The following is a 17,740-nucleotide window of genomic DNA, read 5'->3' on the forward strand; positions in this document are numbered from 1 at the left end:
AAGCTCAAATCAATCTTTGAGAACACCGATGCACCTTGAAGCTGGTCAAATAAATCATCAATGCGAGGAAGAGGATACTTGTTCTTTATAGTGACTTTGTTCAACTGTCGATAGTCAATACACATCCTCATAGTACTATCTTTCTTCTTCACAAATAAAACTGGTGCACCCTACGGTGATACACTAGGTCTAATAAACCCTTTCTTCAATAAATCTTCCAATTGTTCTTTCAACTCTTTCAATTCTGCCAGAGCCATTTGATAAGGAGAAATAGAGATGGGTTTAGTGTCATGCTCCAAATCAATCACAAAATCGATATCACGGTCAGGAGGAACTCCCGGCAAGTCTGTAGGAAATACATCCATAAACTTTCTCACCACCCTCGTAGTCTCTATATGAGATGACTCCGTGGTGAGATCACATACATGAGCCAAATAAGACAAACAACCCTTATCCATCAAGCGGCAAGTACGAATATAAGATAACACCCCCTTAGGATATGAACTCGGATTACCTTTCCATACCACGCTAGGTAAACTGGATAAGCTAAGGTCACGGTCTTTGCATAACAATCTAATATAGCATGATAAGGAGATAACCAGTCCATACCCAGTATCACATCAAAATCAAGCATGTCTAATAAAATCAAGTCTGCACGGGTCTTTCTACCCAAAAATATCACCAAACATCCCTTGTATACCCGATCTACTACTAAAGATTCACCTATTGGGGTAGAAATAGTAATAGGCACAATAAGGGACTCACTCACATAATCAATACCCACATCAAAATAAGTCGACACATAAGAATAGGTAGACCCTGGGTCAAATAATACTGAAGCAGAACAATGGCAAACTGGAACAATACTTGTAATAACTGCATCAGAGGCTTCTGCCTCATATCTACCCGGTATAGCATAGCATAACTGACGGTCACCCTTAGCCTGTGAACCCCCATGAGCACCACCTCGTGCTCCACCCTTAGCACCACGGGTGCCACCTCTAGTATTTTGCGAAGAACCTCGAACAGCTGGAGCATCTGTAGAACGAACAACTGGTGCCCCGGGCCGTCTAGTAGAAGGAGCACATTTGGGGCAATCTTGGGCCTTATGCCCAAACTCATCACACACATAACAACCTCGAGGACCTGAACTCCGTGGGGAATAACTAGAAGTGTCAAAACGACCTTCGAAGCTCGAAGAACCCTGAATAGCTGCCTGGACTGGTCTGCCCTGATAACCATGGGTTCCTGAACCCGAATATTCTCTACCCTTAGAGGAATGATCGCTGAATTGACCCTGCCGACGGAACCTCTTGGCCCCGCCCTGTCTAGCACATCGGATACTCTCTATCATCCTGGCATGATCAATAATACTCTGAAATGTACCCCCAGATAATACAAGAGAGGTTGTAGCCTCCTGGAGATAACCGGCGAATCCCTTCACTAGTTTGCAAATCCGCTCGAACTCGGTGGGAATACTCGACATAGCATAACAAGATAACTCATAGAAGCGAGTCTCGTACTCAGATACAGATAGGGAGCCCTGCTCCAGTCTGTCAAACTCATCCCTACACTTATCACGAAGGCTATAAGGCACAAATCTCTCAAGGAACACCTCAGTAAACTGTTCCCAACTCATCATAGGAGAACTAATAGGTCTACGAGCAAGAACTGACCTCCACCATTCTTTGGCCACTCCCGCAAATTGATATGAAGTGTAAGCAACTCCATGTGCCTCTAAAATGATAGGTTGAACAACCTACTTGGCACTCAGTCAAAAAGTCATATGCTTTCTCTCTGGCTTTACCATCAAACCTCGGAGGCGCCAATCGAACGAACATCTTGAAACTCTTCTGCTCAGCTACCGACATGGCAGCATTAGCAGAAACTGGCGGAGCTGCAAATCTCGGAGGTGCAATAGAAAGCATTGAAGATGAAATAGGAGTCTGAAATCCTACACTAGGCCCCTGAACTGGCGGTGTTGCACCAACTATGATAGGAGAACCTACAGCACCTGAAACAATACCAGAGGTAGGAGCACCATCCAGTCTAGCCAATAGTCGAACCAGTAGCTCCTGAAGAATCGGAGCACTATCGGGAACCACAGGAGGCTGGGATGGCCTCTGCTCCTCAGTCTTCTGCTCTAAGTCATCCTCATGCTCATACATGGGCTCAGGTGATAGCTCTCTAGCTCGTCCACGAGTAGGTGCCGCTCTCCTTGCTCGGCCTCATCCCCTGACTCCACCACATCCTCTACCTCGCCCGCATACTGGGGCTCGAGCAGCAGGTGCAGCCTCACCCTCAGTAATTGTGGCTCTAGTCCTTACCATCTGTGCAGAAGGAATAGATCAGAGGTATACAACACTTTATATGAATAAATCGCACGAAGGGAGTAAAAAGAAAGAAATTCTCTTATTAAGTATCTTGTAGCCTCTCGAAAATAAGTGCGGACGTCTACGTAGCAATCCGCAAGACTCTACTAGACACCCTGCTCTTTAATTTATAAGACCGGTGAACCTAGTGCTCTGATACCAATTGTCACGACCCAAAAACTGAGGTCATGATGGCACACATCTCAAAACCCAATCTGATGTGTAACCCTAAAAATAAAACTCATACAAGACTCCCAAAGGGGAAAGTGATGCCACGATTTAAATAAAAAGAAAAAAAACAACGAGTAAAGTAAACCCATAATAACAGCTCATAATCACAATTAACCAACTAATTCAAGCAGTACAAATATCAATGAAATGCAATGCAATATGATGATGCAATGATGTGGTGGTACGGTGGAATCAAGACTGTCGCACAGACTGTCGTATACACCTGCTGAGTTGTGCTACCAAGCAGGGCCCATGGGGGTCTCACAAACCATATACCTCAATCACAATATCTCATTATCCTTGCCACCTCCTCGTGGTCAAGGATCACAATGCATCCACTACCCTGCCGGAAAACCGCCTCGGTCAGGGACTCAAGATACAAAGGTTGAGATCACAATGCATCCACTACCCTGCCAGAAAACTGCCTCGGTCAGGGACTCAAGATACAAAGGTTTAAAGTTGTTTCATTTTCTTTTTCAAAAAAAAATTCCATACTTCTCAACTTCTCATGTTTCATGATATGATGAATGAGGATGAATGCATCAAAACACATATAGCATGGAAGTAATATTCAACTCACATGTGGTATAAGGTTCAAAGTTCTCAAAACTTAACCTACACATGATATTCACCCTCAATAAATAGTAACGGGAAGGAAACACTTTCTTTTAAATATTCACCCCTTTCTCAACAATATTTCAATACTCAAGTATGCTAAAAAAAAACAACTCAATCTCTCAGGCGGCATCACAAGTCAAATAATATACTCAAGCCTCTCTCTTAGGCAAATCACAAATCACATGCTCTCAAAGCAAATAAGATAACAAACAAGGCCCCCACACGGGCTATGTAATACGAATAAACCCCCACACGGCAACACATTAATAAATAAGCCCCCCCACGGGCATCACAATATATATAACATTCTCAACTCATACTACAATCCCATTCCAAAGTCTATAACATATGAATGACTAATTACCCCATCTCAATCTCAAAGAAAGATAGCCAAACCTACCTCAATTGCCGAAACCGCACTCGAATACCTCCACCGGACAAGCAACTCTCGAATTCAGTGCTCGGAATGACAACCCACTATCAATAATGAAATATACACGTCACAAGGAGTCCAATGACACCCATATTGATAGGTTTCAGAACTGGGGGTAAAATGGTCCAAAAATTAACTATTTTCGAAAAGGGTCAAATCTGGAAATTTATTGAACAATCCCATTCTATTGATAATAAGGAACTCATGGTGGAAAACCCATAAAAATAAAGATCAAAACGAGTTGAAAATCACAATTTTCCTTAAATTCGGATTAGGGAAGAAACAAAGATTTTTGGGGTTTGAAACTAAAATTTAAGAGTTAAAATCGTCAAAAACTTAATGAAAAGGGAAGGTTTTGGATCAAAAATCACTTACCCAACACTTTGCCTCAAAAATCTCTTCTCAAATCACCTCAAGGAGTTCAAGAACTCAAACAAATGATGGAAAATATTGAAATGGGAAGAAAGGGGCATTTTCTGCCCAAAAAGTTACTGTTCACGCGTGTTACTGTTCACGCGTGTTTTGTACAAATTTTCGAAAATCACCCTCAAGGTCATTACACCATCTAAGAGTATTAGAGGCTTCATAGATAGAGTTTGATGATGTAATCGGAGTAGTTCTCCTTAGAAACTACTTCTTCTAAGAATTATCTATTTTTCCTTTGATTATGACAAGCCCACATTAGTATTCTTAAGTCTTCCGCTGATGAACAAATGAGTAATGAGACCAAGTGGTTCTCTCGGAAGCCAGAGATGGTTTCTGAGTGCCGGCCATGCCTAGGGTACCCTCTCGGGGCGTGACACCTCTCTCCTCTTGCTATGAATGGTAATTACTCATACTATAGTTATAGATTTCTAATGGAATAACTATCTAATTATACAAGCATCCTGTAATGACCTTGAGGGTGATTTTCAAAAATTTGTACAAAAACGTGTGAACAGTAACACGCGTGAACAGTAACTTTTTGGGCAGAAAATGCCCCTTTCTTCCCATTTCAATAGTTTTCATCATTTGTTTGAGTTCTTGAACTCCTTGAGGTGATTTGAGAAGAGATTTTCGAGGCAAAGTGTTGGGTAAGTGATTTTTGACCTAAAACCTTCCTTTTTCATTAAGTTTTTGACGATTTTAACTCTTAAATTTTAGTTTCAAACCCCAAAAATCCTTGTTTCTTCCCTAATCCGAATTTAAGGAAAATTGTGATTTTCAACTCGTTTTGAGCTCTATTTTTATGGGTTTTTCAACCATGAGTTCCTTATTACCAATAGAATGGGATTGTTCAATAAATTTCCAGATTTGACCCTTTTCGAAAATAGTTAATTTTTGGACTATTTTACCCCCGGTTCCGAAACCTATCAATATGGGTGTCATTGGACTCCTTGTGACGTGTATGTTTCATTGTTGATAGTGGGTTGTCATTCCGGGCGCTGAATTCGAGAGTTGCTTGTCCGGTGGAGGTATTCGAGTGCGGTTTCGGCAATTGAGGTAGGTTTGGCTATCTTTCTTTGAGATTGAGATGGGGTAATTAGTCATTCATATGTTATAGACTTTGGGATGGGGTTGTAGTATGAGTTGAGAATGTTATATATATTGTGATGTCTGTGTGGAGGCTTATTTATTAATGTGTTGTCGTGACGGGGTTTATTTGTATTACATAGCCCGTGTGGGGGCCTTATTTGTTATCTTATTTGCTTTGAGAGCATGTGATTTGTGATTTGCCTAAGAGAGAGGCTTGAGTATATTATTTGACTTGTGATGCCGCCTGAGAGATTGAGTTGTTTTTTTTTAGCATACTTGAGTATTGAAATATTGTTGAGAAAGGGGTGAATATTTAAAAGAAAGTGTTTCCTTCCCGTTACTATTTATTGAGGGTGAATATCATGTGTAGGTTAAGTTTTGAGAACTTTGAACCTTATACCACATGTGAGTTGATTATTACTTCCATGCATATGTGTTTTGATGCATTCATCATATCATGAAACATGGGAAGTTGAGAAATATGGAAATTCCTTTTGAGAAAGAAAATGAAACACCTTTAAACCTTTGTATCTTGAGTCCCTGACCGAGGCAGTTTTCCGGCAGGGTAGTGGATGCATTGTGATCCCAACCTTTGTATCTTGAGTCCCTGACCGAGGCAGTTTTCCGGCAGGGTAGTGGATGCATTGTGATCCCAACCTTTGTATCTTGAGTCCCTGACCGAGGCAGTTTTCCGGCAGGGTAGTGGATGCATTGTGATCCCAACCTTTGTATCTTGAGTCCCTGACCGAGGCAGTTTTCCGGTAGGGTAGTGGATGCATTGTGATCCTAACCTTTGTATCTTGAATCCCTGACCGAGGCAGTTTTCCGGTAGGGTAGTGGATGCATTGTGATCCCTTGACCACGAGGAGGTGGCAAGGATAATGAGATATTGTGATTGAGTTATATGGTCTGCAAGACCCCCATGTGCCTTGCTTGGTAGCACAGCTCAGCAGGTGTATACGACAGTCTGTGCGACAGTCTTGATTCCACCGTACCACCACATCATTGCATCATCATATTGCATTGCATTGCATTGATATTTGTGCTGCTTGAATTATCTGGTTAATTGTGATTATGAGCTGTTATTATGGGTTTACTTTACTCGCGTCAATATATATATAAATTGGCGGCACCGATGCCGGAGTGGGACTTTTCTGTATGCAGGTGGATGCGTTCCTTAGTTTATTTCATAGGTTTGATTAATTCCTTATACTCAGTCAACTAAAACCTATTGACTACATGTGAATTGTACTCACCCCTACTTCTGTGTCCCTTTTTGTTGCAGATACTAGTCGGGGTACCCCACGTGGCAGTTAATATTCTAGCGGATTGTGTATTCTCAGATTAGTGGTGAGGTCCCAGAATTCGGATCGTCACTAGTCTATCTTTATTTTTCAGTCTTTTGTATCATTCAGAGACTAATGTTGTATCTTCAGATTCGAACCTTGTATTAGATGCTCTTTATACTTATGACACCAGGTTTTGGGATAATTTCTTCATTGTTTTTTTTTTCTTCTTTTTATTTAAATCGTGGCATCACTTTCCCCTTTGGGAGTCTTGTATGAGTTTTATTTTTAGGGTTACACATCAGATTGGGTTTTGAGATGTGTGCCATCATGACCTCAGTTTTTGGGTCGTGACAATTGGTATCAGAGCACTAGGTTCACCGGTCTTATAAGTTAAAGAGCAGGGTGTCTAGTAGAGTCTTGCGGATCGGTACGTAGACGTCCGTACTTATCTTCGAGAGGCTACAAGATACTTAATAGAAGAAACTCTTTCCTTTGATTCCTTTCGTGCGAATTATTCATATTAAGTGTTGTATACCTCTAATCTATTCCTTCCGCATTAAAAGTAACTGTCGGGTTCGAAATAGCGGCTCTTGCTTAAGGATGATTTAGTGATGCCCATTCGAGCCTGATTATGAGTATTAAGATGTGGAGCAACAAAAAAAAAAGTATGGAAAATGGCCGGTTAGACTTTGACGGTTAGATTTCAAATTTTAGATATCTAATTAGCCCACTTTGGATTCCTTTGAGATCTGTGGTTCCACCTATGTCTTCTAGCATTGCTATGTTTACTTAGGAGCAAAAGAGATTTGGAGAGATTCGTCAGGGTATTGTCTCCCAAGTTTGAGGTTATCACTGTTGAGAAGGCTTATATCTTTTTGACCAAGTGTCAGGACAGGTTGTTCAAAATCGGGTATCTTGAAGGCACAGTGAATGTCTTATTTCTCTTTATAATTGCGGGAATGGCTAAGAAGTGATAGAGGTCTGTTCTTGCTCATAAACCTATCGGTCCTCCTATGATGAGTTGGGAGTAGTTTACTTGGGTTATTTTGTTATAGTGAGTTTGAATAAGGGGAAAATATGTGATTCTTCTTCTATTCAGCTAGGATCACAAGTTGTCTGCAATACACCAGTTTTAGTTGTTTGAGGTGCTTCATGGAGTACTCGAGGTGGTGGTTGTAGTGGTTCACAGGCTAAGGGTGACCATTAATTATGCTATGCTATACCAGGTAAATTTGAGGCAGAGGCCTCTGATGTGGTTATTACATGTATTGTTCTGGTTTGCCATCATTTTACGTTAGTATTATTTGAACTAGGGTCTACTTACTATTATGTGTTGACTTATTTTGATGTGGGTATTGATTATATGAGTGATCTTCTTGCTGTGCCCATTACTAATTTTACCCCGATAGGTGAACTTTTAGTGGTGGATAGAGTATATAGGAAGTGTGCAGTGATATGTTTGGGTAGAGAGACCCGAGTTGACTTGATCTTATTAGACATGCTTGATTTTGATGTGATACTGGGTATGGACTGGTTATCTCCTTATCATGCTATATTAGATTGTTATGCAAAGACCGTGACCTTAGCTTATCCCGGTTTACCTAGCGTGGTATGGAAAGGTAATCCGAGTTCATATCCTAAGGGGGTGATATCTTATATTCGTGCTCGTCGCTTGATGGATAAGGGTTGTTTGTCTTATTTGGCTCATGTACATGATCTCACCACGGAGTCATCCAATATAGAGACTACGAGGGTGGTGAGAGAGTTTATGGATGTATTTCCTACAGACTTGCCGGGAGTTCCTACTGACCGTGATATCGATTTTGTGATTGATTTGGAGCATGACACTAAACCCATCTCTATTTCTCCTTATCGGATGGCTCCGGCAGAATTGAAAGAGTTGAAAGAATAATTGGAAGATTTATTGAAGAAAGGGTTTATTAGACCTAGTGTATCACCGTGGGGTGCACCAGTTTTATTTGTGAAGAAGAAAGATGGTACTATGAGGATGTGTATTGACTATCGACAGTTGAACAAAGTCACTATCAAGAACAAGTATCCTCCCCCTCGCATTGATGATTTATTTGACCAGCTTCAAGGTGCATCGGTGTTCTCAAAGATTGATTTGAGGTCGGGTTACCATCAGTTGAGAGTTCGGGAATCTGACATCCCGAAGACTGCATTCAGGACTCGTTATGGGCATTATGAGTTTGTGTTTATGTCCTTCAGGTTGACTAATGCCCCGGCTGCTTTTATGGAGTTGATGAACCGGGTATTTCGACCTTATTTGAACTCGTTTGTGATCGTGTTTATTGATGACATCTTGGTTTATTCCAAGAATGAGGCGGATCATGTTAGGCACCTGAGGACAGTCCTTTAGAGATTGAGAGAGGAGAAGTTGTAAGCAAAATTCTCCAAATGTGAGTTTTGGCTTGAGTCTGTGACATTCTTGGGTCATATAGTGACCAAGGATGGTATTATGGTTGATCCAGCCAAAGTTGCAGCGGTTCGTGATTGGGTTAGGCCTACTTCGGTTACCGAGATTCGGAGTTTTATTGGGTTAGCAGGCTACTATCGTCGGTTTGTTCAAGGATTCTCTTCTATTGCAGCTCCATTGACTAGGCTAACTCAAAAGACCGTGGCATTTCAGTGGACTGATGAGTGTGAGGCGAGCTTTCAAAAGCTCAAGGAATTATTGTCTTCAGCACCTATTCTAGCCTTACCCGAGGAGGGCGTGGCATTTATTGTGTTTTGTGATGCTTCGGGAGTCGGCTTGGGTGGTGTATTGATGCAAAAGGTAGAGTTATAGCTTATGCTTCTCGACAGTTGAAGGTACATGAGAAGAACTATCCTACCCACGACTTAGAATTAGCAGCGGTGGTGTTTGTTCTGAAGTTGTGGAGGCATTATCTCTATGGAGTGCATTGCGAGGTCTATACTGACCATCGTAGCCTTAAGTATATCTTTTCTCAACCGAATCTGAACATGCGGCAGCGTAGGTGGTTAGAGTTATTGAAAGACTATGACATTACCATACTTTATCATCCGGGCAAAGCTAATGTGGTAGCGGATGCCCTGAGTCGCAAAGCATCTAGCATGGTTAGTTTGGCCTTTCTTAAGGCTGTGGAGAGGCCTTTGGCATTGGAGGTTCAGTCATTGGCTAGACAGTTGGTCCGACTTGATATTTCTACACATCATGGTATTTTGGCCTTTGTGGAGGCTAGGTCTACTTTGATGGACCAGATTCGTACACACCAGTTTGAAGATGAAAAGTTGAGGGTCATTCGAGACAAAGTGTTAAGTGGTGAAGCAAAATCAGCCTCTCTTGATTCGGAAGGAGTTTTGAGGATTAATGGTCGCATTTGTGTGCCCAAGGTTAGTGAATGGGTACGTATGATATTGGAGGAGGCTCATTGTTCCAAATATTCGATTCACCCGGGAGTGGCAAAGATGTTTCATGACTTGAAACAACACTATTGGTGGTGTGGCATGAAGAGAGACATTATTGATTTTGTGGCTAAGTGTTTAAATTGCCAACAAGTGAAGTATGAGCATCAGAAACCGGGTGGTCCTATGCAAAGGATGCCCATTCCTGAGTGGAAATGGGAGCGTATCACTATGGACTTCGTGTCTGGATTACCCATGGCATTGGGTAAGTATGACTCTGTCTGGGTGATTGTGGATCGATTGACCAAATCAGCCCATTTCCTTCCGGTGAAGACTAGCTACAATGCGGATCAGTTAGCTAGGATCTATCTTCGTGAGATTGTTAGGCTGCATGGGGTGCCTATCTCTATTGTATCGGATCGGGGTTCAGTGTTCACCTCTCACTTTTGGAAGGCATTACAGCGTGGTTTGGGTATGCGGCTAGAGATGAGTTCAGCATTTCATCCCCAAACCGATGGTCAGTCCGAGCGGACTATTCAGGTGTTGGAGGATATGCTTAGGGCCTGTGTGATTGATTTTGGTGCCCGATGGGACCAACACTTGCCCTTAGCAGAGTTTGCCTATAATAACAGTTATCACTCCAGCATTCAAATGGCACCATTTGAGGCATTGTATGGTCGTAGGTGTCGATCACCCATTGGATGGTTTGATTCTGTTGCGGTTGATGCATTGGATACTAACTTACTTAGGGATGCTGTGGAGCGGGTACGTTTGATTCAGGGTCGACTATTGACAGCTCAGAGTCGTCAGAAGAGTTATGCTGATAGGAGGGTTCGTCCCTTAGAGTTCATGGTGGGTGATTGCATGTGGCTTAAAATATCGCCCATGAAGGGTGTGATGAGGTTCGGAAAGAAGGGCAAGCTTAGCCCAAGGTTTGTTGGCCCGTTTGAAATCCTGAGGAGAGTAGGTGGAATGGCGTATAAGTTGGCCTTACCCCCTAAATTGTCAGCTGTCCATCCGGTGTTTCATGTTTCCATGCTTCGCAAGTACATACCGGATGAGTCTCATGTGATTTCTTATGATGCGGTAGAGTTGAGTCCGAATTTGACTCATGAGGAGGAGCCGACAGTTATTCTAGATAGGCGGCTTCGTAGACTCAGGACCAAGGAGGTCGCTTCGGTCAAGGTGCAGTGGCAGCATCGGCCTGCTGAGGAGGTGACTTGGGAGTTAGAGTCTGATATGCAGGCTCGGTACCCTCAGCTTTTTGAGACCCCAGGTACTTTATTTTATCTTATGTTCGAGGACGAACATCCTTTTTAGTGGTGGATATTGTAATGACCTTGAGGGTGATTTTCAAAAATTTGTACAAAAACGTGTGAACAGTAACACGCGTGAACAGTAACACGCGTGAACAGTAACTTTTTGGGCAGAAAATGCCCCTTTCTTCCCATTTCAATAGTTTTCATCATTTGTTTGAGTTCTTGAACTCCTTGAGGTGATTTGAGAAGAGATTTTCGAGGCAAAGTGTTGGGTAAGTGATTTTTGACCTAAAACCTTCCTTTTTCATTAAGTTTTTGACGATTTTAACTCTTAAATTTTAGTTTCAAACCCCAAAAATCCTTGTTTCTTCCCTAATCCGAATTTAAGGAAAATTGTGATTTTCAACTCGTTTTGAGCTCTATTTTTATGGGTTTTTCAACCATGAGTTCCTTATTACCAATAGAATGGGATTGTTCAATAAATTTCCAGATTTGACCCTTTTTGAAAATAGTTAATTTTTGGACTATTTTACCCCCGGTTCCGAAACCTATCAATATGGGTGTCATTGGACTCCTTGTGACGTGTATGTTTCATTGTTGATAGTGGGTTGTCATTCCGGGTGCTGAATTCGAGAGTTGCTTGTCCGGTGGAGGTATTCGAGTGCGGTTTCGGCAATTGAGGTAGGTTTGGCTATCTTTCTTTGAGATTGAGATGGGGTAATTAGTCATTCATATGTTATAGACTTTGGGATGGGGTTGTAGTATGAGTTGAGAATGTTATATATATTGTGATGTCTGTGTGGAGGCTTATTTATTAATGTGTTGTCGTGATGGGGTTTATTTGTATTACATAGCCCGTGTGGGGGCCTTATTTGTTATCTTATTTGCTTTGAGAGCATGTGAATTATGATTTGCCTAAGAGAGAGGCTTGAGTATATTATTTGACTTGTGATGCCGCCTGAGAGATTGAGTTGGGGTTTTGAGCATACTTGAGTATTAAAATATTGTTGAGAAAGGGGTGAATATTTAAATGAAAGTGTGTTCTTCCCGTTACTATTTATTGAGGGTGAATATCATGTGTAGGTTAAGTTTTGAGAACTTTGAACCTTATACCACATGTGAGTTGATTATTACTTCCATGCATATGTGTTTTGATGCATTCATCCTCATTCATCATATCATGAAACATGGGAAGTTGAGAAATATGGAAATTCCTTTTGAGAAAGAAAATGAAACACCTTTAAACCTTTGTATCTTGAGTCCCTGACCGAGGCAGTTTTTCGGCAGGGTAGTGGATGCATTGTGATCCCAACCTTTGTATCTTGAGTCCCTGACCGAGGCAGTTTTCCGGCAGGGTAGTGGATGCATTGTGATCCCAACCTTTGTATCTTGAGTCCCTGACCGAGGCAGTTTTCCGGCAGGGTAGTGGATGCATTGTGATCCCAACCTTTGTATCTTGAGTCCCTGACCGAGGCAGTTTTCCGGCAGGGTAGTGGATGCATTGTGATCCTAACCTTTGTATCTTGAGTCCCTGACCGAGGCAGTTTTCCGGCAGGGTAGTGGATGCATTGTGATCCCTTGACCACGAGGAGGTGGCAAGGATAATGAGATATTGTGATTGAGTTATATGGTCTGCAAGACCCCCATGTGCCTTGCTTGGTAGCACAGCTCAGCAGGTGTATACGACAGTCTGTGCGACAGTCTTGATTCCACCGTACCACCACATCATTGCATCATCATATTGCATTGCATTGCATTGATATTTGTGCTGCTTGAATTATCTGGTTAATTGTGATTATGAGCTGTTATTATGGGTTTACTTTACTCGCGTCAATATATATATAAATTGGCGGCACCGATGCCGGAGTGGGACTTTTCTGTATGCAGGTGGATGCGTTCCTTAGTTTATTTCATAGGTTTGATTAATTCCTTATACTCAGTCAACTAAAACCTACTGAGTACATGTGAATTGTACTCACCCCTACTTCTGTGTCCCTTTTTGATGCAGATACTAGTCGGGGTACCCCACGTGGCAGTTAATATTCTAGCGGATTGTGTATTCTCAGATTAGTGGTGAGGTCCCAGAATTCGGATCGTCACTAGTCTATCTTTATTTTTCAGTCTTTTGTATCATTCAGAGACTAATGTTGTATCTTCAGATTCGAACCTTGTATTAGATGCTCTTTATACTTATGACACCAGGTTTTGGGATAATTTCTTCATTGTTTTTTTTTCTTCTTTTTATTTAAATCGTGGCATCACTTTCCCCTTTGGGAGTCTTGTATGAGTTTTATTTTTAGGGTTACACATCAGATTGGGTTTTGAGATGTGTGCCATCATGACCTCAGTTTTTGGGTCGTGACACATCCCTATCATATCTACTACATCCCACTAAACTTCAGAATATTTACATAATCATTCATCTCTCCTCTCTTTTCTCTATCCCTCTCTCCCCCCTCTTTCTGGCTCTCTCCCCTCTTTCTCTTGCATTCTCCCTCTTTCTATCTCTCTCTCTCTCCCCTTTCTGGATCTCTCCCCTCTTTCTCTCTCCTTTACCCTTTCTGCTCGGTGGTGATGTCACTTTGAGGCAATAGATGAATATATTAGTGCATAATTGATACTAGATACATGAATTTTTGATCAGATACATGTATCTATGTACAGATAACCTAGATACACTATTTGTTTATATACATAGATACATGTAATTGATATTAGATAACAGATACATAAAATTGTGAAACTTAGATACATTGTGAAATACAAAAACAGAGAAGGAGCAGGATGAGATAGGCGAGTAAAAGAGTCAGTGTATCATAGATACATGTGAATCATGTACTCGAAATAATTAACTGACAGAAAATATAATTTCAAAAACTACTATTTCAGCGAGTAATTAATACTAATAAGAGTGTGTTTTAGATTGTTTCACATTTCTAATTAATCCTAAACATTAGTCATTTCTATTTTTTTCTCATAATAATACAGTATACAACACTAAATAATAAGAAAATGAGAAAAAAAAACTAACATGTTGAACAATTACCAGTACGTAATTTACATCAGAATTAACTACCTTATAATTGGATAGAGAGTATATTCAACAAGGTTGCTTGCAGTCAACATATTGTTGGCTGCTGCTGTCAGCCTAACTTATTCTAAAAAATACAATAATATTAATCTCAAGTAGGGGTGGCATAATCAAATTTAATTTGTCCAACTCAATTCAATGTATTTAAGTTTGGGTTGGTTATTTATCTGCCTATTCATTAGCTTAACCCCAAAAAATTGGATTGATATGCAATCCGCATTGGCTCATGAGAAATCTTGTTAAAATATATTTTAAAAACTTTTTTTTCAATTTGATATGTTATATATAGTCATAATAAAGAAAAAATAATTTTATTAGGTACTAAAATAGTTTTAAAAAATAAATAAAATAATTAAGCTTAATAAAAATTAAATTAGATTAAATTTTGATTCGTTATATAATCCATTACCCAATATATTTTGATCCAATTCATTTTAACCCAAATTAATTTGGATCGAAACCAATTGCCATCCCTAATCTAAAGTCAGTCAACTAAAATGCTTGCCTTTGTTGTTTCAGCTAACAGTGCCCACCGGCCAAGTTCTGAACCCAGCGGTGGTCCCTATTATGCTATTTTAATCCAACATGGCATAGCTCTTGCTTCGCAGTTATCTTTTACTTCTCTTTTTAATTAGAAAAAGCAATTAAGAACTTTGTTATACTTTAAATGGACACTCTTTTAACTTTCATTTTTTTTCGCGAGAAGTCACTATATTATTTTTCGAAAACAAAAATTGATCAACTTTATCTATGTATCACAAAATTTTCATAAACTCTGTTTGTAACGAGAAAAGTTACTCAAGTTTGCTGAAGTATGTACATAAATTCAGTAGGAAAAAATAAAGGAAACACAGTTATTGTGACTTTCTTATTACAAAAAAAGCTACTAGTCCTTATTTCCCAATTTATGAGACACTTCGAATTTTAAGATTCAAAAAATTATTTTACCTCAGTTTTTTTTATATCTTATGAGTTATTAATTATCATAATTTATAGTATTTTTTATATATATAAATTCTATTTTAAAAACCTAAAAGATTCTATGTTCAAATGTAGAGTTAAAATTGAAAAATTTAAATCTCAAAAAGTAAAAATCTAAAATAAATTGAGAAAAAGAAAATAGTTCTGGTTAACAAAAAAACTGAGTATCCATGCCGATGAAATGGGGAAATGAAACTTTAGAGTGACACCAGATGAGTCTTGATGGTCAAAGGAAAATGCTTTTGATAAGACTAGTGCCTCCTGTGAAGCAAGTATCCACTCTCCTATCTACATGAAGCCAGTGTTTGAAAGTTCAATAACAAAAATATGTCCACAAAGATTAGAGTGAAGCCCTGAACCGCACAATTTCTCCAATTTCAAGAGAATCACTTTCTCTAAACTCTCTAAGTTTCTCTATGGTTCAGAATTATATGGTATAAACAAAAGAAGCAAAACATAGATGATCATGTAACAGCAATGGAAGTTTCCATTTGATATCCAAAATTTTGCATCACTTACAGTATTGTGCTTATTCTATTACATGACATCAAATGGCCATCGAAAAAAAATTCACTCCTGCCCCCTATATTTATCTTATACAGAAAATTAAAACATAGAACAATTTGTTATAGGAAATTGGTGGCTGCATGGTTATGGTGCAAGAGTTTGTGAGCAATCTGGTCCCTAGCCTGCACAGCATTCATTGACCTCACTATAGTTTCTGGAACCATTTCATCATCAATAAGATCAAATCTCAGCTCTGGATTCAGTTGTTCGCCTCTCATCTCGCAAATATTATGCAATACGCAGCAAGCCCCCAAAACCACAGGCAAATCTTGAAGCTTCACCTCTGTTCTCTTCCGCAAGCAGCTCCACCTTGCTTTCATTCGCATAAACGCCTCTTTAGCAACCTTCTGGATTTCCCCAACTTTTTCATTGAAAGCATGCTGAGTCCAAGTAAGATTCTGGCGTGTGTAAGGAGCTAAAAGCCAGTCAATTAATGGATACCCTGAATTCCCAACAACCCAAGTATCCTTCAACTGTCCCCTGTTTGCTCTCTGATACAGAGCTGATTTTTCCAAGACTTTGTCATCAGACATTGAACCGGGCCAACCGATACAGACATCTGTAAAAGTCCCTTTTGGATCAACAACGCCTTGAACTGTAACAGAGTATGACGTCTTCTGATTCCTCTCTGTGTGCCTTTTGTTGAAATAAGCAGCTACACTTACCTTTGGGGCAATTATTGGAACATGCGTTGTGTAAATGGATCCACATACATTTGGCATCCCGGATAACATCTGGAATTCATGTTTGATCTCGTTCATCTTGTTATCATCACTAGGCCATTGCACGAATTTAGGCATGAGAATGCCTTTAATGGCAGTGCAAACCTCTAGAACAAGTTTATGACAAGTAGATATGCCTAGGCCAAAACGCTTTGAAACTTCACGAAGTGGTTCCCCTGTAGCCAATCTCCAAATGCAGACAGCAACACGTTGGCGAACTGGGATTGCTTGCCGTAGCATTGTGTCCTTTTTAGTGACTACAGATTCCAATTCTTCACAGATCATATCAAAAGTTGCTCTGCTCATCCTGAACGCTTTCTTAAACTCCTCTTCTGGGAAATCAGGGCTATTGCACTGATCCCACCATGCTTTAGACCTGTCTTTCACCCATAATCTCCTTTGTTGTGGAGGCTGAGAATCCTCCTCCGAAGTTGAGACTGAATTCTGACGACTCCTTTTGTTATTAACCGCCATTGGCTTCGCTTTCTCATTCATCATTAAACCGGGTTGTTGATTTGAAAAGTCGAAAACGGATTCATTTGCCAACGGCTGCTGAGATGACCAATCCATTTTGGGGTTAATTTTCTCTTGTTCGTTGTCAAATCCCAAAAATTTGCTCAAAATATCCTCAACGGTCTTCAAAGAGCCCTCTTCAATAACTTGGTCGAAATCAAAATCATCAGTTCTTCGCTTCTTGGTAAGTGGTTCAGAAGCAGTAACAGTAGGAGTAGTACTAGTAGTATCAGAAGCAGGCAAGTCAAAATCTTGAAAAAAACTGAAGAAATTTGGTGAAGGATAATCTTCCTGGGTGGGAAATAGGAAAGAAGAAATTTCCATTAAATAAAATATGGGTGTGAGAACTCAAAAAATGTGGAAGAGAGAAAAAAAGATGAATGAATTGGATAGAATGGAAGTGGAGGGTCTCATGTCATATATATATATGTTGCAGACACGGTCATCAGTAAAAGGAAACGTGTGAAGCGACGCGTTGTTAAGGAAGTTTCTGGGTATGGGGGTGGGGGTGAAAAGGGAGTGGGGTAGGTTTTGACGGTGACTACTGACTACTGACTTGGACGGAGAAAGGATAAAATACGAGCAAATGTAAAGTTTAATAAAGAAGCTTACGCGGTTGGGTTGGGGATGTAAGGAATAAAAAGGCATAAACTTAGTCACGTTTGGAAATTGGGACACTAACAAGGAACTTTCTCTAACATATCTCTTTTTCTTTTCAGAATATTTCAAACAAAAAAAATTAATAATAAAAATATATCTATA

General features: G+C 40.1%; 1 protein-coding gene across 1 annotated transcript; it reads right to left on the reverse strand.

Annotated features, from left to right (window-relative positions):
* Positions 1-15,645: 15,645 nt before the first annotated feature.
* LOC129893360 (protein ALP1-like) lies at positions 15,646-17,369 on the reverse strand. Its single transcript, XM_055968878.1, has one exon. It carries the CDS (start codon positions 17,300-17,302, stop codon positions 15,803-15,805), a length of 1,500 nt encoding a protein of 499 aa, XP_055824853.1. The 5' UTR covers positions 17,303-17,369; the 3' UTR covers positions 15,646-15,802.
* Between the last annotated feature and the right edge of the window lie 371 nt (positions 17,370-17,740).

The sequence above is a fragment of the Solanum dulcamara genome, chromosome 6 (assembly GCF_947179165.1).
Source record: "Solanum dulcamara chromosome 6, daSolDulc1.2, whole genome shotgun sequence".
NCBI lineage: Eukaryota > Viridiplantae > Streptophyta > Magnoliopsida > Solanales > Solanaceae > Solanum > Solanum dulcamara.